This window comes from Monomorium pharaonis, chromosome 5 (genome assembly GCF_013373865.1).
Source record: "Monomorium pharaonis isolate MP-MQ-018 chromosome 5, ASM1337386v2, whole genome shotgun sequence".
Classification (NCBI taxonomy): Eukaryota; Metazoa; Arthropoda; class Insecta; order Hymenoptera; family Formicidae; genus Monomorium; species Monomorium pharaonis.
In genome coordinates, this window is record NC_050471.1 from 24665082 (window position 1) to 24688158 (window position 23077).

General features: G+C 27.5%; 2 protein-coding genes across 3 annotated transcripts; both read left to right on the top strand.

The window, feature by feature from the left end:
• Window positions 1-2916: 2916 nt before the first annotated feature.
• On the top strand, window positions 2917-11979 carry LOC105840248 (cytochrome P450 6k1). Of its 2 annotated transcripts, none has more exons than XM_012687132.3 (7): window positions 2917-2966; window positions 3224-3409; window positions 3868-4237; window positions 6664-7001; window positions 7502-7732; window positions 7887-8138; window positions 11673-11979. In XM_012687132.3, exons 2-7 carry the CDS (start codon window positions 3241-3243, stop codon window positions 11834-11836), a joined length of 1524 nt encoding a protein of 507 aa, XP_012542586.1. In that variant the 5' UTR covers window positions 2917-2966; window positions 3224-3240; the 3' UTR covers window positions 11837-11979. The 2 variants fall into 2 exon arrangements, with proteins under 2 accessions (XP_012542586.1, XP_012542585.1); XM_012687131.2 differs by lacking the exon at window positions 11673-11979 and adding an exon at window positions 9645-10189.
• A 4821-nt stretch (window positions 11980-16800) lies between these two features.
• On the top strand, window positions 16801-22371 carry LOC105840247 (cytochrome P450 6k1). Its single transcript, XM_036287381.1, has 6 exons — window positions 16801-17028; window positions 17415-17784; window positions 18904-19241; window positions 19433-19663; window positions 19826-20077; window positions 21634-22371. The coding sequence occupies exons 1-6, from the start codon at window positions 16860-16862 to the stop codon at window positions 21795-21797; spliced, it is 1524 nt and encodes a 507-aa protein (XP_036143274.1). The 5' UTR covers window positions 16801-16859; the 3' UTR covers window positions 21798-22371.
• Window positions 22372-23077: the final 706 nt, after the last annotated feature.

Genomic DNA, 23077 nt, shown 5'->3' on the forward strand with positions numbered 1-23077 from the left:
AAACTACAGCCAATAAATATTATAGTTGTGTAGTTATCACAGGACTCTCTGTAGTTATCACAGAAAAGATCACAGTAATCTGTAGTTATTACAATTCCTGTAATACGGAATACACATCTAGCCCATAAAGTGTGCAATCCACTACACGTGTAATCTACTACATGTGTAATACATTACTACACGCGTGTAACGCCATCAGCAATCCATGAAATTTAAGATGGCGAGTTTTATCATATAAATTATTTCCATAAATATTGTTTAAAATTTATTAGATTTATTGTATCACTTTTTAACCACATTGAATGTACCAGCCATGAATAATGTACAAATTTCATGCACGTAATTTTTTAATAAATGATTTTTTCCATTATTTTACATTATTTTTTTTTCTATGTATAATTATATTTTATAAATTATTTTCCTGTAATCCCGCTGTGATTTTACAAACTATTATTACAGGCTAGATATTACAAACAAGATGTTACATTTATTTTCCTGTAATCCGAGTATGTAGTGCCAAAATATTACAGAATATTACAATACTTCAGCCTGTAATTTCATGTAATACTTTTATGTAGTTCCTGTAATATAATTTTCTCTAATTTGCAGTAGTTTTCTTTCCGTAAGAGCTGAGAAGATGTGTGCAAATTGGCGACCCCCGATTGGTTCATTATTTTTTCAGATATCATGTCTACCAATCTTAAAAACGTGGTTTAAAAAAAAATGTTTAAAGTTTTAAAAACGTTTCAAGTCAAAATTATTATTGTACTTATGATTATTCTGCTATGAGGAGGCAATACTGGATACTTTTCTCTTCTTATAGCCTCCAGTAAAAAGAGACGGGGAGAGACCGGAAGAGACGGATAGAGACCGTGAGAGACGGGGAGAGACCGGGAGAGACGGGGAGAATCGAGGAGAGACGGGGAAAGACCGGGAGAGACCGGGAGAGACGGGAGAGATCGAGAGAGACCGGGAGAGACGGGGAGAGATAAGGAGAGACGGGGAGAGATAGGGAGAGACGGGGAGAGACAGGGAGAGACCGGGAGAGACGGGGAGGAACCGGGAAAGACCGGGAGAGACGAGGAGAGACCGGGAGAGACCGGGAGAGACCGGGAGAGACCGGGAGAGACCGGGAGAGACGGGGAGAAACGGGGAGAGACCAGGAGAGACGGGGAGAGACCGAGAGAGGCGAAGAATGTTTCTATTGTGTTTAAAATTAAGGTAATAAGAAAAATAAGGATGGCTGTTATTTTATTGCAAAAAAGGAACTTATTTAAATTAGTCTTTTGAATGGATTTCTAAATCCATGGCAGCTTTTAGAAAAAAATAACGAAATATTGATTCATAAAATTAATTAATAATAAATTAAATACATACACTTTAATTCAAAATGCTTAATTTAAAAAAATAGGTATTTTAAAAAGAATTTGGTTTTTTTAATTGAAAATTATTTCAAAGTTTTAATAAAATAAGATTTATATTACTAAAAATATAATTATAATAAAAATACAAAACAATAAATAGAAACAAATTAATTGAATACGGTACAATTGAATACAAAGGCAATAAATAACTGAAGTAAGTTAGAAGTACGTGAATAAATGAATATTAGATTTATTATAGATAAATGCTTATTCAAAAATAAAATAAAAAGAGCAGCAGTAAAGCAAGGCTCTTGAAAGTTAAACAACGAAAGCAAAGAAAATTTGAAAAAACGTAGCATAAGAATAAAGAGCCACAGCAACGCGTGGCAGGGCATAGCTAGTAAATATATAAAAAATTTACATTAGTTTACAAAGCGAAACATAATGTATTAATTTTTTATATACTTAACTCATTTCCCATTTACTTTGTATTTTGATTACCAAATATTGTTTATATTAAATAAAAGTATAAAATATTGAAGATGTACACTTTAGATGACCGGTAAGTATTCCGCAATTCTCCTTTAATTTTTCTATTAATTTAATATTCTTTGGCGCGTAGTTTATATGAGCTAAAAATATTAAATTAATAGAAAAATTATATTTAACACCAAGATCCGTTGCAGACGGAAATAGACGATCTTTATTTTGTCTTTATGTGTTCAAGTAATACTTTGTTTAATGATATAAAAGATTATCGAGTAAAATAAATTTTTGAAAAAAAAAACGAAGAGTGTATTTTATTGAAGTACAGTCGAAATGCGCAAATTTCAGAACATCCTGTATATACTTATGTAAATAAGAGTTTTTTTATATTTCCACATGTTTAAAAGATGGACACATACTATTTTTCATAAAATGCAAAGCACTGTGCTAATTCACGTTTGCATGAAGAAATTTATTTATTTAGTTCTTATTTTGCGCTTATATTTTCAATCTATATAACGAGTTCAATATAAAAATTCTTTTTTAATTAGAGAGAAAATGTCTATGTCATTTATTTACAATAAATACACACACGCGCACATATATAATATACAGGATGTAGCATTTCCTATTAAAGACGTATTCTAGAGATAATTTAGAGGCGAAAATCTAGTACAAATTGCTTGTGTGTGTGTGTGTGTGTGTGTGTGTGTGTGTGTGTGTGTGTGTGTGTGTGTGTGTATAATTGTATATATGTACACTTAATTAGAGTTTTTTATAGTAATATTTCAGATTTAAAATAATACTTGCAGAATTAATTATTTATAGTCCTGAACATGTTTGTATATTTATTATAAATGTATGATAATTTTTGACGCAAAAAGAATATTTTCTTATGTTGAATCCGGTATATCGACTGTAAGTAGGAGGAGACTAAGAATAGATTTATCAGTTTTTCTATTCATTGCGAATGTGAATATATTCAGTACTTTGCATTTAATGAGTATTAATATGTGTCTATCACTTAAACACGGTTACATATTTTTGAGGTACTTAATAAATTATACACAAATGCTGACGCAGTCAGTTCTTATAGTATAGTTGACCGTACAAGATGTAAGATTATCATATTCGAAATTATTATTATATTCGAAATCGGTTTTCTCATAAATGACAAATTTTTGACAAAAATTATATATTAATTATGACTTATGAAATAAAATTATGAATCGTTTAAGAAGTATTGTTTACGAAGTATTGTCCGTGATGTTGTAAACTGTAGAAACAACGAAAAAATTTAAAAATTAATATTTTTATCAAATTTTGCTTAATATTAGCGTGTAAAAAAATATTTATAATTACTTTTTTTATAGTAACATCTTTATTTAAAATGGTACTTGCGATATTAATAGGAGGTTCAATCATTGCTTTGGGTATTGTGTACATTTATTATAAATATGTGATATTTAATTTCTGGAGCAAAAGAGGCGTTTTTTATGTCGAACCTGTTGTACCAATTGGAAATGTAACACCCCTTGTAACTGGGAAAACACAAGTAGGCAAGTATTTTTATTTAATATTAACATTTGTAGAATAAATATATATTTATCTTTTGCGTATATTTTATATTATTTATTAATTTATATATTTAATTAAAATCAGAATTACTAAGGCTAAAATAAAATATTTTAAAAGATATTTAATCAAATCAAATAATATATAATAAGTAAATTATAATTATATATATATATATATATATATATATATATATATATATATATACACATATGTAAAAGTTTGATTAATAATTTATATTTTATCAAATTGTGATTACTAATCATATTTTAGGATTACTATACTTTATTTGTTACTTTATAATTTATTTTTATAAATTTATTTTTATTTATATTAACAGACAGAGAGATAGAGAGAGAGAGAGAGAGAGAAATAATTATTGTTACTATTGTGTTTTTTCTTGATAAATCAGAATTGCATAAAAAGAAAGTTTTTCCAACAGGCGTACACTTCCAAGATGCTTACATGAAATATAAAGATCACCGTGCTTTTGGAATGTATATCTTTTATAAACCTAATTTGGTAATTACTGATCCCGATCTTATTCGGACGGTATTAACAAAGGAATTCAACAGTTTTCATGACCGTGGAATGTTTTGCAACGAAAAGATTGACCCATTGATAAACAATTTGTTTTTTATATCTGGAAAAAAATGGAGAAACATGCGCGTGAAGATGACACCAACATTTACTTCAGGAAAAATGAAGCAAATGTTTTTTATCCTAAAGGAATGTGGCGAAAAACTGGCAAAGCATCTGGAAAGTAAGGCTCAAATAAAAGAGCCTATCGAAGTAAAAGATACATTTGCAAGGTAAATAATTTTTATAGAAATTATTCGAAGGTAACTATTTTAATTACTGTTGTATTTTAAGCACATAATGGCAAGTGATAAGATAACTCCAGTACGTATACTGTCATCTATCAAAAATATAATTTATCAGCAATGTCGCATATATTTTGTTTCTGCAGAACTTATCCTGAAGATAGCTCAAAGAAAGAGACAAAACATCAATATATTCTTGTTTCTAATTCTCTACCAATTTTATGGTTTCCTTTTATAAGTAGAAACATATTTACATTGTTAATATTACATTAAATACAAAACTTTTAAGCTATGAGTTTCTTGATTACATTAAAATACATATACGCACGCATACACACACGCGCGTGCGTGCATTTCATTTTTGGCAATGATATAAAAAAAGTAAAAATTTGTTAAAATTTTTTAAGAAGACATTGTTCTGACCATAAAAAATGTTTTTTCATAAATAATTAGCAATATTCTTATTTACAAAAAAAATTTACATCTCCTGTAGATATGGATCTCACGTCTATATAAAATTTTGAATTTGTCTTCTCGACATTTATTAATAGTTTAATGTTCGATAACGGCTTTGTGACGACAAATCTTTTCATCATCTTTTTTTTGCGATAAACGTGCAGATACATTTGTAGATTGTACATTTGTGTCATTGGAAAATTAAATTTTAAAATTGCGTACAAAGTTTTAATAATTAATTTGTAATAACTTTAATATTTATAAATGCAGAATGTCACAAGAAATCATGTTATATTAAAAAAGTTTGTATAATTTTATTTTTAAAAATAACTTGTACCAAATATTGAAATTGGCTATTTACAAATCAATTAATACCACATATATATATAACCCTGTTAAAATTCTATAATTTTTGTTTGACATTTTCATTAAAATTGAAAACAAAATAGTTAAACAGAGCGTTTCAATCAACATTCTTTGTATTTAATGCAGAATATCTAAATAATAAACAAGAAACGCAAAAAGCGCAAGTCAATTTCGAAGTAGATATTTTGTAGAATATAATAAAATTAGTCTTCTCCAAAAAAACTGTGGAGCCTTGTGGACCATGAGATAAATAGGTAGTTATACGTGCAAAAATCAATGTATTAGGTACATAAATAATTCTGCAATATTTAAACTTTATGAATATATTACAACATTGTACATTCATAATCTTGTTTTTCTCACTTATTTAAATAAAAAAAAGACAATACACAAACTTAAAAATTAGAGATTGTTTTAGATAAAAAAATATTTTACAAAAAGGAGTTAATGATATCAATTATATATTTGGCTTTCTGCTTCTATTAAAAGTAAACCAATTATTTTTCTGACGTTAAATTTAAAAAATAAGTTTCTTAGGTATCTACTTTAAGAATTTCTTAATTTTGTATTAATATTTTCAACTTAGCTTTTTGTCACTTTTAAAGATATTCCAGTCTACTGTGCATTTTTATAATTCTTAATCTAATATTATAATATATATATATATTGAAAAAAGGTGCAATAATTGAGATAATTACCTTATTCAAATTTTTTCAAATAACGAAGATAGAAACTCTATTTAATTTGAAGGTAAAAAATAGTATAAAAATATGAAATGGAAATAGAGTATAAACAACATATTGAATCTAAAAAAAATTTTTCTGTCGATTTATACAGAAAATTGAAGTGTAATAAATCGTATTTAGCTAAACTACTCTATTAGAAAAAATAAGTGACATGATAATGAAAATGTATTATTGCGTAACAAAGATTTTTTGTAAATTTACTGTATCCATGAAAGAAAAAATGTTTACTGACGTTATACATTCTTTAAAAAATTACAAGTAAATAGGTCTTTAGACTATATTTTGTATATCTATGATGATTTTAGTACTTTCCAAATCTCTATTAATGAATGAGATTAATACACGTATTTAAAAACTTTTTTTATTTTTTTATATTTTAATACAGTATTAGACACTTTTAAGTAGTGTTATTAAAAGTTTATAAAATTTAATAATTTAACATGCTAATTTTATTTTTGTATACGTAAATAATATTTAATTAATAAATTATTTAATTAATAAATTACATAATTTCTAAATTTAAAACACAATTTCTAAATTTTTTATCATAGAAAATGTAACACAAAGAGTGCGATAATCCAATTTTCTCAAAGAAACCTTTTTGAATACTTTCAATTTTCATTGCTATTTTAGTATTTTTATACTTTTTAATATTTTAAATGTTACTTGTTGTGCCGTCTTCTTAAAATGATAACATTTTATAAACTAATTTTCTTAATTATTTAATTTCTTATATTAAAAAGTTAATTTATGTACATTTTTGATTTGGTTTAAAATTGATATTTTGCAAATTTGGTAAAATTTGCATAAAATTTTAAATAATTATTTGTCATATTTATCTTATAGATATACAACAGACGTAATTATGTCAGCGGCTTTTGGTATCAAATCTAATTGCATAGAGGAACCAAATAATGAATATCGAATCCAAGGAAACAAAATTTTTTATATAAATTCAATTAAGATTGTCTTAACTTTGTTTGCGCCGCAAATTATGGATTTTTTTTCTATTTCTCTCATGGCACCATCTATTACAAAATTTTATATAAATATGTTTCGAGAGACTGTGGAATATAGACAAACTAATAATATCGTCAGACACGACTTTGTCAATTTGTTCATACAACTAATGGAGAGGGGCTACGTTGATCCTGATGATGACGATAAAACTACCGACAAATCATGTTAATAATTAATGTTTATTTTTGTATTAATATTACTAGTTTCATTTTAATACTAATAGCTTCTTATAAGAATATGTATCTAAATATATTATATTTATAAATCAAATAATAGAAATTTTGGTATTAATGCACAATAAGAGTGAACTCGCCGATTTTAATGACCTTGATATATAGTGTCAGGGTCATTATTCTGAACAACTTTTCTCTATATATGTTATTACCGCTCGGCCTTAGTTTCCAAGTTATACAAAAACATTTTTTCTTAATTTTTTTAGTTAATAAATTTTTGTTAATAAATGTGTACTACTCAGAAACTAAGGACGAGCGGCGGTAACATCTGTAGGGAAAAATTGTTCAGAATAATGACAACATATATCAAGATCATTGAAATCGGTGAGGTTGCCCTTATTGTGCATAATTACGAAAACTCTTTAAAAATTTTTTTTAATTTCTTCTTTTTACATGATGTGATCACTAATTCTTATTTTATTTATCCATAGCAACCATAAATAAATTTACGATGACAGAAGCTGCCGCACAAAGTTTTATCTTCTTCGCAGCTGGCTTTGAAACCTCCGCAACGACGATGACATTCGCCATGTACGAATTATCTCAACATCAAGATATTCAGGATAAACTTCGGAAGGAAATTGATGAAATGTTAGCAAAACATGGTGATCTGACTTACGACGTTGTGAACAATATGTCATACCTTCACAAAGTAATAAGTGGCAAGTATATTATCACATTATACATTTACCTTTCCATTCACGGAACTTTTAATAATGAAGAAAGAGTTTATTATCTCTTTATTTTTATGTACAATTAAATATAAATTACTTGTATTATGGTAGAGATGTTTTTGCCTTTATCTTTTTTTAATAGAAACTTTAAGGAAATATCCACCTCTTCCTATCTTAAATCGCATCTGCACCAAAGAAACAGACCTACCAACAACGAACATACGTGTGCCAAAAGGGACATCAATAACTATACCGCTACTTGGGTTGCATCGAGATCCGTCGATATATCCGAACCCGGATAAATTTGATCCTGAACGCTTCAATGCAAACGAGGTAGAAAAAAGACATCCTTACGCTTACATGCCATTCGGAGAAGGACCACGAAACTGCATTGGTAAGAATATGAATTTATTCATTAATAATAAAGTGTCGAAGTAAAATTACACAAATCTTCTTATAACATCGGCATTTTGCTTCATATTTGTCTTCAACAATTTTGAATATATCGACATTGAAGTAACAGACAGACAACAATGTATGTATATATGTATTGCCAGCAGTTTAACGATAAGTTAGCAATATCAGAATTATTTCACGTTGTCAATTATGTAACGGGATTGGGTGATGAAAATTATTGTAGCAACGTAACACAAAATTTGATAATAACAATTTGAAAGTTGTCGACATGCTAACAAATTGCTATTTAAACCTATCATATCATAAAGAATTAATTTGATGAAAAACGTAAATTCAGTCATTTTTCTGCCATTTTAAACGAAACATGATATAAATATGAGCGACATGTCAAACACAGCAATATAGATACATTGCTGAATAGATGTATCAAGTTATTGATAAATAAAAACTTTTTTTATAGTCGTATTTATACGTCTACACAAAGAATAAATATTGCATTAACAATACTAGTTAATACCACTTAAAAACAATTTTAATAACAGTAATAAAATAAACAATAACAGAATAAGTAACGGCTTTAATTAAACAATGACGTTTTGTTTTATGAATATACTCAAACAAAAAAAGTTACAGCAACTATAAAATATGAATAAATAGCACTTTAACTATTTTTTGTAGGTTATAGAAATTAAACAACTATAATAAAATAAAATATAGAAATATTATTAGGCTGATTAAATAATATGATTAACACTATATAATATTGTAGTAATGTAATTTTATTGTCAAAATTATATTTTTGTATTTTTTATTATAAAAATAATTTAATATTTAAAATAATTTTACGGTAATACAAACAAACAAATTTTATTTCTTAAAACTATATTTTCATTATTAAAACTATTGCAAAACTTGTCTTAAAGAAACAATATTTTTGTAAAAAAAAAGTAATGCAGTGAAGAAATCGAAGAATGTTACATTCATATGACAAAGTCGTAAGATAAAAAAAATAAAAGACAATAAAATATGCATGACAATTACAAATCTTTTATTGCTTTCAAGTTTTTACGAATCATCCTAAAGAAGAAGATAAAATTCTACGAAGAGAAATAGATTTATGCATTTAATTTACAGATAAAATATTAAATATATTTAATAATCTATATTATAATTGTATTGATATTCTAATTTAAATAAATTATAACTATTTAATTTAATATTAATAATGCTTTTCAAAATTAACTTTTAACTTAACTTGAGTTAATTCAATCTTAACTATGTAACTTTAACCAAGTTTTTGTTCATGTAACTATTAACTTAACTAAATTAATTTTATAAGTTATTAATTTTAATTTTATTTAATTAAAAAAATATATTAACCTATTGAATCCTGGTATTTTGCTAATACTTATTATGCTACCTATTTTGTTATTACTTACAAACGTGCAGTTTGACCTATGAAAAAATTAATTAATCTTTGCAGGCGTACAAAGTAAGAAGAAAAATCCATGTAACGTCTCGCTTCTGACATTATCATTCAATATTGCTGCGGCGAGTATTCAAATTGATTCTTATTTGCATGCGGCATTATTTTCTTTCAAACTGTGCCAGATTCAAAACACTTTTAAGCGTTATTCTCTCAACTCGTCATTACTACATTAAAAAAAGGATTTAGCACAAGCGCGTTGACGAAGCGCAGACTGCGGGTCATATACAGCATGCCTGCTTAGCCTGCTCTCTCCGCGCACGCACTCATTGATAATATCGGCATGCGTTTTTATCGCCGAAATGGATAGACAACCCGTTACACTGCACTGTGTTCAAGTGACATGCCGACTCCTCCGGTTCATCTGGAGCACCCTCTGTACATATATTTGTTGTAAATCATTTCAATATAGATGTTGTTAAATGAATGAAACATGTATAGTTAAATTATGTTTTTATAAATAAATATAAAGTTTTACAGTTTTTTACTGATTTTTATATATGCAAAATAGCATGTGAAATAACTTGTGAAAAGATCTGTTTTGAAAAAATAAAAAAAGATTTTATTTCCTATAATATTTTATACTGTTAATATGCCATATTGTTTCGATAAGTGCAATTTTATTTCAATCTTCATTTTCATTATATGTTTGATGTTTAAAATCTACGCTTCTTAGAGGTTTTATTTACACTTTTGTCTCTCTCATTACATATTAGCTTCACTTTCCCTTGATACTTAAAATTATAGTTTATGTTATTTCTCCCATAAAGTTCATGCAATATTTATTTATTAGTTTTCGTAACTATTTACTATTTTAGTTGCAATAACCTTAAAACAGTTCACGGAAAAAAATTGTAGTTTATGCTATTCTTCTCATTAAGTTTTTGTGCGACTATTATTTATTAATTCTCTTAACAATAAATTTAGTTACAACAACAATAAAATAGTTCATTTAATTATATGTAATAATTCTAGGCATATAACTTGTATAGGGGAAAGACGATGACCTTAAGGTTTGTCAAATTTTCCTAATTACTATGATGGTGTAAAAATAATAATCTATTTTTTTTAGATTCACTAAAGCCTTTTGTATCTACCATAAAAATTAAAAGCAGTCAAATACATTAGAATTTTAAGAAATTTTGATTTCTTACAAACGTGTTAATTTTATTATTTTGCCCTCCTATGTGGGTAAGATGACTTTTATTAGCAAAAGGAGTCAAATTAATTGACATTGTAACTTATCTATTATTTATGTGTATAAACATCAATTTTTTTATTTATTTAACAATATATTATATTAATAGTACAACTACTTTGTTTTTTAAAAATAACAAAATCATTAAATTAACAACGATTGTTACAAATTAAAAAATCTTTTTCTTGGACTTATCAGTCTCTCGGCAATCACTCCCTCAATGTCGATCAATTTTTGATGTTATCTTGATTAATATGTGTTGCTTTGGTATGGGGTGGAACCGTGGAAAGTCGAAAGCTACGTGAAATACATGCAACAATTATAGACCTTGTCGCGAACTGTAATCATTGGCCGATGTGGAATGGACTTCGCTTCACGTGGAAAGTCAAAAATCTATGTTGAACAGAACAATTATAAATCTCGTTGCGAGCCAGGGAGTAAGTATCAGAGAGTGGAAGTAGATCTTGGTTCGCATGGAAAGTTGAAAACAGCAAAGCATGGGCGCGTTTCCTCTTTTTCCCTTCGTCGCCACCAATTATCGCTTGATACAATGAGCTTAAGCAGCTCGATCACTTCCCTCGGCGCGTTCTTATTTGTATAATTTTATAAATTAATATCACAATTTTATTGCGATTATTGCAAAATAATAATATAGAACTTTCATGTTCACTTTAAATACTTCTATCTTCCCATGAGCAATTGGACAGTTCTAGAGATACATCCTGTATGTTCTTTAGATTGTAATTAAAAAGAAACTTTATGAAATGATTTATTACATATTTATTTAAATGTTTTGCAAATATTTTATTAATAGTTATTAATTTCAGGTTTGCGATTTGGCTACTTACAAACGAAAGTTGGGCTTGTGAGTATCCTGTCAAAATACAAATTCGAACTTCATTCCCGAACTCCGATCCCGCTTACTTTTAGTGAAAGATCTGTGATTATCACAGCAAAAAGTGGTGTATATCTTATCATCAAGCCACGATAAAATTCTTCTTACGTAAAACTTTTAGGATATTTGAAAAATACAAGACATATCAAAGTAAGGTGTTGGATAATATAACAAATCTACTTAATGTATTATATTTTTTCTTGTTACTACTTAATTTATTTTTTCTTACTTTTTGTTAAATACTGTATTATACTATATTATACTATACTAATAATAATAATAATATATGCTAAAAACGTATTTGTATTGTATTCTTTTTTTAAACAGTATTATTTCTTTATATACCCTTTTTTATTATAAGAATTTAATAAAAATATTTAATAGGTAAAAGTAACATTTTTATAAATTAGTTCTTAAATAAAAAATTGCGCAAGTGTTTTATCAAAATTTTAATAAAATATATTTTTAATTTAGTTATATTTAATTTAAAAATGTTAAAAATTTTTTAAAAGTTTGTAATTTAATTATCGTTTTTTTCTGCCTCTTTCACAAAAATATTTATAAAAATATTTTACTATTAATTTGATTTTGGTACCACATAATGTTTACATTACATAATATTTTTATATATTAAAAAAATCAGTATGTATTCATTAAATTGTTATTAAAAAAACTTTGTAAAATTATTTAAATATTATTAATTTTAAGGTTCGTAACTTGGATATTTGCAAACAAAAGTTGGACTTGTGAGTCTTCTATCGATATACAAGTTCAAGCTTTATTCCCGGACTCCTATCTCGCTTATTTACAGCGGAAGATCTTTCAATGAAAAGTGGCATACCTTTTATTATTAAGCCACGATACAATTATTATCTTTTTGCGTAAAAACTAAAAATATTTTTTCTTAACTCATTCAAAAAGTATAGGGCATATGTGTTAAAAATAAATTATAAATGGCAAAATAAATCTGCGTGATTATATTTTTTGTTAAAATTAAAAAATACTGTACAAAGTATTAGGGTTATTAAAGTAAAAGTACAACGCGGACATTGGTGCGTAAAAATTATTGTTTCCTTCTTGATGAGTGTTTAATATAAGTGATGATTATACAATTTAATAGTCCGGATCCGTTTTGACTACAATTCAAGTCATTATCAACGGAAAAATCGCAAATGTGGGAATATATCAGATAAAATTCAAGATAAAAATAATGTATATAGGTCACACACAAGCAATAGAATTATGCGGTTCCCTGTTGAGTTATTAATTTCCGATTATCCATCTCAGCTTGTCTGCCAAATGGATACTTATAATTTAATTTTAAGAATTATAAAAAGTATTGAGTAAAAATGAATTTGAACTCACCCCCAGTGCTCGCACACTCTTACAACTGGCCTTCTTAAAGAGTGATAACATTAGTATTGTTGTCAAAAATGTTTGGATAGAGATTACAATTAATTTTTAAAGATCCGGAAAATTGATATATTGGCTCCAACTAAAAATTATAGTTGGATTATATATATTTCTCTTAAAATTATAGTTGGATTATATATATTTCTCATAGATGTAAGACATATATAAGCACTCTAGCGTACATGAACACATTCTTATACACACATACATGCAAATATACACACACATACATATACACATTTATAGACAGAAATTATAAAAGAGTTTATACAGATCGATTATGCTTTAAACTGAATCGATATTTTTTATAGTTCATTATAGTTAAATTTTTATGCAATAGAAGTAAACATTTTATTTTACTCGCAAGATGTGAGTAAAAATTTGTAATCTTAAGTATTTATATAGGAATACAATCGAATTAGCAAGTAACTTTTTTGAAGTTGCAACTCTGCTCTTGTGATCTCATGCATGGCTTTTTATATGATTTTGACTAGAATTAAAAAACAAAAAACAAAAACAAACTACAAAAAACAAAATCTATATAAACTCTCTACGTCTAACTTAATTTTGTTGTTTGGAATAGATATGGTGGTCTCCGAAAAATTAATTTTATTACCACCAATTTCAATTGTGAAACATAATCTCGGATGGACCTCACGATCCAAATTCATCGATGTAATGACAAAAATCAGAACATGTCAATTAAACCCATGTTTTAATTTACATAATAAAAATGATATGCCTTCAAAACTAATAAATGTTAATACAAAAAATATTAAAAATGTAATTTTATGACCGGTCCTGGGCATTAGATTGAGATTTTCTACGGTATATTACTACACATAGAAGAACCTTCTATTCTGTGTGTAATGTTTAATATAATATGTTCAAACTACAATTCATTACGAAATGTAATGCGTACGATTATTACGAAATTATGTATACTGCATTTTTTATTATGTAAATCACGCAATTAATTTTCTATGCATTTTTTTATGATACTAACAAATAACAAATCTTAAAAAATCAAAATTACGATACATTTATGACTTATGTATATAAAAAAGAGTGACAAAATGTTCGTTGAAATTTTAATGTATATCTCAATGTATATGTTACGTGGGGCCAGCAGCAAGGCGAGACCTGGTGGGAGCGCCAGGTTCGCGCTCGGAGGTCATTGTTATTACAAATGCTATGGCAACGTTAGTTATTACCTCCCGAAGATGTTCTACATGGTGTCAAAAGTGGATCTCTACAGGGTTTGTGAAGAGTATAGAAGCCATGTGTGGAAGAAGAAGCTGTAATACAAGACGAAATCCGTAAGATAATTTCAACATTTACTAAAATACCCTAAAATGCAGTGCAAACTTCAAACTTGTGTATAATCAACAAAAAACATCGTATCGACATGTTCTTTTTTTTTAAATTGCTTAGAAAAGAATAAACTTTAAGAATTTGGATTAATATTAACAAGATTTTAACGAGAAACTTGTAAAAAATGATAACAAACTTTTATTTTTTTCAAGTAAAAAAAACATGTTTGGTTTTTATGCGATACAAAAGGGTTTAACAAATCAAACTTTCACCTATTTAAAGTAGAGTCTTTGCCCTTTAATTAAAAAAAAAGTTCATGTAATTTGGATGATTTTTCGCAAAGTTGCATTACTTTGAAAATTGCTTAAAAATTTGGTCAAAATTTTGTCTTGTTTTTTTTTGCGCTAGTGTATATGTGCGTTTATGTGGAATTCTAAAGTGTAAAATTGAAAGTGATTACTCATCAATTCTTAAATTTTATTAACGCTTCTCACATTCTAGTCCTTTGAGCCAGATCTTTCCACGCCGGCATTTCTTTTAAAATTTATCACGCAACAATGTAGCACACCTATACCTGCAAAATGGAAGGGTTAATAAAATATGCAGTACAAGCTGGAATATCGTATCGGGCGCACATCAAAAAGCGATTGCGGCATACAATTCGCGTCAGAGTTCCACAACTTTGCAAAGAAATACGACTTTAAACAGACAATTAGTTCTCCTAAATACTCGCAAAGCAACGGTGCTGCAGAAACCACAATAAAAATAGCAAAATTTGTTCTAAAAAAATGTAACGACATAAATCTTGGCTTGTTATAAATAAATATATATGTAGAACCACACCTCTAGAGAACGGATTCACTCCTGCAGAACTGATGTTTTCTAGAAAGATTCGTTCTCGACTACTAATGTTACCGAATAAGTTAGAATTGTTCAAAAAACACAAAATAATTATAGAAAAGGAAAAAAACAAGAAAAATAACCAAGGGAGTAATTACAACAAGAGACATCAGACAAGAAATAAAACTTAGAGTAAACTATGTATGGATAGTAGACATGTGGGTATAAAATTATAAGAATAAATAACAATCCTAATGCGTACATTGTTAAAACAGAAAAAGGCAGCGTCCTGTGACGGAGCCGATGGCATTTAATACCTGATCGACGGGTCAACAATAAACAGGTATGACAACCCTATTTGGATAATTGATACAAATAAACAAATGATAAATAAAAACCACAAAGGAAAGATCGACTCTGTTCAGGAAACAGAGAAAACATCGGAAGATAAAACAGCTAACGCCGAATCGGTCCAAAACGAGACAAGTACACCCTAGCAAAGATCAGGAAATTAGGAAACTCAACTGACGTTTTCGTGACTTCTTCTTACGTTAAACCAGAGAGAGAGAGAGAGAACTAAAGTAATATATACGTAATACACACACATTCTGTATCCGTTTATCTTTATTTTAAATAAAACAGAAAGAGTGTTGCGTGGAGGCAGCAGCAAGGCGAGAGCTGCTGGGAGCTCTGTCAGGTTCGCGCGTGATATGCAGCACAGTTCAGAGATCATTGTTATTACAAATACTCTGACTACGTTTATTACTACCTCAAAGGACAAATACAGTATACTTATGTACACATTAGGTACATTTGGTCCCAACATTTGATAAATCATAAATGTATGCGCGCGCGCGCGCGCGCGTGTGTGTGTGTGTGTGTGTGTGTGTGTGTGTGTACATAAATTTATGTAGATATACTTATTTAGAATACTTTATATTAGTGCTATTTCAGATTCAAAGTGATTCTTGCGAAATTAATTATTTATTGTACTGAACATGTTTGTATAATTATTATATATATGTGATAATTTCTGACGCATAACGAATTTTTTTATGTGAAACACATTATATCAACTGTAAGTATTAGGAGACAAAGAATAGATCAATAAAATTTTCTATGCACTGTGAAAACGTGACTATAAATACATTCAGTACATTACATTTTAGTTGCATTAATAATGTGCCCATTATTTAAACATAGTTTCATATTTTTGCTGTACTTGATAAACAATTCAAAAATGCATACGCAGTTAGTTCTCATAGTATCGTAGACCGTACAAGACGTAAAATCATCATCATCTTCGAAATCAGTTTTCTCATAAACGACGAATTTTTGAAAATATTATATACTAATTAAATTGTGAAAATAAATTATAAATCATAATTTACAAATATGTTTACGAATTATTATTTGTAATGTTATAAAACGTAGAAACAAAGAAAAAATTTAAAAATTAATATTTTTATCAAATTTGCTTAGCGTTTAAAAAAATTCCTTATAATTACATCTTTTTATATTATTTTTTATATTATCACATTTTAAATTCAAAATGGTACTTGCGGTATTAATAGAAGCTTTAATTGTTATTTTAAGTGTCGTATACATTTATTATAAATATGTGATATTTAATTTCTGGCGCAAGAGAAATGTTTTTTACGTTGAACCTGTTGTACCAACTGGAAATGTAACACCTCTCGTAACTGGAAAAACGCAAGTAGGCAAGTATTTTTATTTAATATTAACATTTGCAGTGTGGATATTATATTTATTTTTGCGTATAGAATATTTTATATCTATTATTTATTAATTAATGTTTAATTAAAATTAAAATTACTAAAACCAAAATAAAATATTTTAAAAGATATTTAACCAAATCTAGTAATAAATAATAAATAAATTAAAATCATATATGTAAAATTTCCATTAATTATAATTTATATTTTATCAAATTGTGATTACTAATCATATTTTGGGACTGTTATACTTTATTTGCTATTTTATTTTATTAATTTATTGTTATTTATATTGAGAGAGATATAATTTATGTTATTATTGTATTTTTATAAAAAATTGCAGAATTAAATAAAAGACATTTTTTCAACAGGCGTACTTTATCAAAATGCCTACATGAAATATAAACATCATCGCGCATTTGGAATGTATTCATTTTATAAACCTAATTTAGTAATCGCCGATCCCGATCTTATACGGACGGTATTGACAAAGGAATTCAACAGTTTTCATGACCGTGGAATGTTTTGCAACGAAGAAATTGATCCATTAATTGGCAATTTGTTTTTTATGGCTGGAAAAAGATGGAGAAATATGCGCGCCAAGATGACACCAACATTTACTTCAGGAAAAATTAAGCAAATGTTTTTTATTCTTAAGGAATGTGGCGAAAAACTGGCAAAGCATCTGGAAAGTAAGGCTCAAATAAAAGAGTCTATCGAAGTAAAAGATACATTTGCAAGTTAAGTAATTTTTAAAATAACTATCATATATAAGGTAACTATTCCATTTACTGCTGTTTTTAAGCACATAATGGCAATTGATAAAATAATTATGTGTGCCAATATTCATCTATCAGAAGTATTTATCAGTAATGCGGCATTTCGTACCTACATAACTTTGACTTAAGATAGTTAAAAAACAAGAGATAAAATGTTTAGTCAACATATTCTCGTTTCTAATTTTCAACCAATTCTATAATTTTCTTTTAAAAGTAGAAATATATTTACATTATTACTTACGTTATTAATATTAATATTAACTCTCACAAAATTTTCAAGCTCTGCCTTTGTTGATTACATTAGACTACACACACACACATACACATTCATATACACATACACACGCACACACTCGCAGGCGTGTAAAAAACTTACATCTTCTGTAAGTATAGACCTCACGCGTCTATAAAATTTTTCTCGACGTTTAGTAATATTCTAATCTTTGACAATGACTTTGAGAAAACAAACTTCTCTATCGTTTTTTTAAGTAAGAAACAAACGTGAAGATACATTTGAACTGGAAAATTAAATTTTCAATTTGTTTACGAAGTTTTACACTAATACGCATTACCTTTTTCTTATGTCTTCCTAATTTTTTGCTAATTTTATGTGCGATTTCCCTAAAATATTAACATTTTATAGATTAATTTTATTAATTTTATTAATTATGTATTTTTTTATGTTAAAAAGTTGATTTTTGTATATTTGTGTATTTTCAATATTGTATAGTATCAATATTTCGTAAATTTGATAAAGATTGCTCAAATTGTTTAATATGTAACGGGATGGCCGACAAATAAAAAAAAGGCAAAAGAAAACTTCGTAAATTAATTTCTTCATTGAACACGTCCGTCTGGCATAACGATCCAACATCTGCCCGGCGGCTTCTCTTAACGAACGATTGTCGTTTTGCAACAACTAATTAGCGATGTACTTTTGCAACCCCAAATTTGCATAGTAATACCTCGGAAGTGTTATCAATTAATTAAATTGCGTTTTTTTAATGTAGAAATCGGCTAATTTATACCACATATTACAAATATATTTTACAAATAATTATTTGTCAAATTTTATCTATAGATATACAACGGACGTAATCATGTCAGCAGCTTTTGGTATCAAATCTAATTGTATAGAGGAACCGAATAATGAATATCGAATCCAGGGAGACAAAATTTTCAACATGAATTCAATTACGATTGCCATGGCTATGTATGCGCCGCAAATTATGAAATTCTTTTCTATTCCTTTCACGACACCATCTGTCACGAAATTTTATATAAATATGTTTAAAGAGACTGTAGAATATAGGCAAACTAATAATATCGTTAGACACGACTTTGTCAATTTGCTCATACAACTGATGGAAAGGGGCTACGTCGATCCTGAAGATGACAATAAGACTACCAACAAATCATGTTAATATACATAATTAATGATTATTTTTATATTAATATTACTAGTTTTATTTTAATATTAATAGCTTCTTATAAGAATGTGTATATTGTATCTAAATATACTATGTTTATAAATCAAATAATAAAAACTTTTTTAAAATCTCTTCTTTCTACATGATGTGATCACTAACTATTACTTTATTTACCTATAGCAACCATAAATAAACTTACGATGACAGAAGCTACTGCACAAAGTTATGTCTTCTTCGCAGCTGGCTTTGAAACCTCCGCAACGACGATGACATTTGCCATGTACGAATTATCTCAACATCAAGATATTCAGGATAAACTTCGAAAGGAAATCGATGAAATGTTAGAAAAACATGGTGATCCGACCTATGACGTTGTGAATAATATGTCATACCTTCACAAAGTAATAAGTGGCAAGTATATTATCACATTATATTTTTACTTTTCTATTCACGCAACTTTCAACAATGGAAAAAGAGTTTATCATCTCTTTATTTCTAAGTACATTTAAATATAAATTACTTGTATTATGACAGAGATGTTTCTGCCTTCATCTTTTTTTCTACATGTTTTAGAGACTTTAAGGAAATATCCACCTCTTCCTATTTTGCAACGCATCTGCACTAAAGAAATAGTCTTACCGACAATGAACATTCACGTCCCAAAAGGGACGTTAATAACTATACCTGTACTTGGATTACATCGAGATCCATCGATATATCTAAATCCGGATAAATTTGATCCTGAACGCTTCAACGCAGACGAAGTAAAAAAAAGGCATTCTTACGCTTACATGCCATTCGGGGAAGGACCACGAAACTGCATTGGTGAGAATATGTATTAATCCATTAATAAACAGTTAAAAAAGTGTCGAAATAAAATTACACAAACCTGTGATTGTTTATAACATTAACACTTTGTTTTATATTTGACTTTAATAATTTTGAGTATATATATATATATATATATATATATATATATATATATATATACTCAATATACTATATGTATTCAATAATGTTATGTATGCAATGTGCATGTGTGCAATAGTGTCATGTGTGCAATCCTACTCTTGTACCTTAATTATTGTCGTGTGTGAAGCTGTAGGCAATCGGGATTGTAGACAAACGGGACAATCGAGCAGCTCTGCAAAATTTGTGTGCAAACGAAGCTGTAGACTTAAAGAATTTAAATTTGTTTTTCAAATGTCGTAATTAAATTTAATGTTTGATGTATATATGGATTTGATATGTAAAAGTTATTGCCTGCGTTAAAAATTATGGATCACTTTTGCGAATATCGCGAATTGGGGTCCTATAATCTCTTTGTAATTTGGATATACTTTTATTAGCTATAATTTATTTGTCACAATTTTAGAATATTTCTACATTGCACAAAGTCAGAAGAATCAAAGAGATTTTTGATACTTTTATGAAATATTATTTACAAAATAATGATACTTCCCAGTGAGAAACGATAATGAATTCGACATCAATTTGACGTCGAATCGACATCGAAATGATGATTTCGACGTCGAATCGATGTCGATTCGATGATTTCGACGTCGAATCGATGTCGATTCGATGTACTATTTCTCACTGGGTTTTATGATAATAATGTGCAAGATCTGCCAAAGAGCGTTAATTTTTTACTTTTTAGAAATAAAAGTAAATTTGAGAGTATTTGTTGGTTCGCAATCCCCTCTATAAATTCCATAATTGTAATCTTTTTCCGCTTTCAATAAATTGTTTAAATTATAATGTTTATTATATATACATTCAAAGAACTTTTGCTTATAAAATGATTGATATAATAAAACTTTAAAAGTAACAAAGTTGTACTGACAAAAATTATGACATAAAAATGTTTATCGTATAATTAAAAAAAAACAAAGTGACAACCCCTTTCTCTCCTCTACACAAAGCATAAATAAGTTTAATTTACTTTCTAATTTCTCTTTTTATTAATTGTTTAAAATACTTTTTACCTTTTATTTGATGATTTTATTCATAGTTAGTTCTTGAATAAAAAATTGCCTAAGTGTTTCATCAAAGCTTTAAATAAAATATGTTTTTAATTTAAAATTAGATTTAATTTTAAAATGTTAAAATTTAGTTTAACATTTTATTAAAAGTTTAAAATTTTAAAATGGTTTGTAATTTAATTTTCGTTTTTTGCTCCCTCTTTTTCAAAAATATTTACAAAAATATTAAATTATTAATTTTATTTTTGTATTATATGATGTTTATATTACATAATGTTTTTATATATTATAGTAAAAGAATCAATATGTATTCTTTAAATTGTTATTAAAAGATTTTGTAAAATTATTTACCTAAATGTTTCTCAAACACTACATTATTAATATTTTATTAACTTTCAGGTTTACGATTTGGATACTTACAAACAAAAGTTGGCCTTGTGAGTCTTCTATCGAAATACAAGTTCAAGCTTCATTCCCGGACTCCGGTCCCGCTTACTTATAGTGAAGGATCTGCAATTCTCTCAGCAAAAAGTGGTGTACATCTTATTATTGAGCGACGATAAAATTATTTTTCTTGCGTAAAAATTAAAAATATTTTCTCTTAACTTATTCATGGAATACGGGGCATATGTGTTAAAAATAAATGATAAATAACAGAATGGATCTATTCAAATATATATTTTGTTAAAAATAAAAAATATATAGTACTAAGTATACTGTATTAAGTATCAAGGTTATAAAAGTACAACACGGGTATTGGTGTGTAAAAATTATTTTTCCTTTTTGATGAGTGTTTAATATATGTGATTATACAATTTAAAAGTCCGACCGCGTTTTGACTACAATTCGAGTCAGTATCAACAAAAGTAATCGTAAATGTGAGAATATATCATAAAATTCAAGATAAAAATAGTCTATGTATAGGCCTAGCAGTAGAATTTTGCGATTTCCTGTTGAATTACTGATTTCCGATTATCCATCTTTGTTCATCGAATAGAATAAGCTATAATTTAATTATGAGTTAATTATAATAAGTATGAATTATAATAAGTACTGAGTAAAAATGAATTTTGAACACATTAAATGCTCGCAAACCTGTATATTCTTTAAATTGTAATTAAAAAAAATTGTATGAAATTATTTATTACATATTTATTTAAATGTTTTGCAAATATTTTATTAATAGTCATTAATTTCAAGTTCGCAATTTGGCTACTTGCAAACAAAAATTAGATTTGTGAATCTGCTGTCAAAATACAAATTCGAGCTTTATTTCTGAATTCCGATTCCGCTTTATATATTCAAAAAAAGATCTGGGATGCTTGCAGCAAAAAGTGGTATATTTTATCATCAAGTCACGATAAAATTATATCCTTCTTGCGTAAAACTAAAAATATGTATTGGGTTATTTGAAAATATAAGACATATGTATATTAAAGTAAGATATCGTATAATGAAACAAATCTACTTGATGTGTTACATTTCTTAACTGTTTAATTAAAAAAATGGTTTTATTTTTTATTTTTTATATCTCCGGCTTTTAAGGTTTTTTAAAACAAGGTAGAAAGTACAATACTTGGAAGTAACAATATTTGCTTTAAAAGAAAATAAGTAATTTTTTTTAAGGAGTGTTTTATCTCTTTAACGGGGAAAAAATGTGTGCTTCTTATTTTCATCTCTATTTTAAGTAGAAAAGTCTTTTACCATTTTGTAAAATTGTCGCAATAGTTAAAGAGTTACTAATTCAGAAGGAATAGCCATTTTGCCCAGTCTACCGCCGAATACTGGCAAGTGCGCGGCAGCGCGAGACGAGACCGTCCAGTGAGACGCTGTATATTTGTTT

Bases quoted from the DNA above. Each gene is read 5' to 3' on its own strand.
- LOC105840248 (XM_012687131.2), top strand. From the start codon at position 3,241: ATGGTACTTGCGATATTAATAGGAGGTTCAATCATTGCTTTGGGTATT. The intron at 7,002-7,501 runs GTTAATAATTAA...ATTTATCCATAG, and splicing joins TAAAACTACCGACAAATCAT to CAACCATAAATAAATTTACG. The intron at 8,139-9,644 runs GTAAGAATATGA...TAATCTTTGCAG, and splicing joins AGGACCACGAAACTGCATTG to GCGTACAAAGTAAGAAGAAA.
- LOC105840247 (XM_036287381.1), top strand. From the start codon at position 16,860: ATGGTACTTGCGGTATTAATAGAAGCTTTAATTGTTATTTTAAGTGTC. The intron at 17,029-17,414 runs GCAAGTATTTTT...TTTTTTCAACAG, and splicing joins AACTGGAAAAACGCAAGTAG to GCGTACTTTATCAAAATGCC. The intron at 20,078-21,633 runs GTGAGAATATGT...ATTAACTTTCAG, and splicing joins AGGACCACGAAACTGCATTG to GTTTACGATTTGGATACTTA.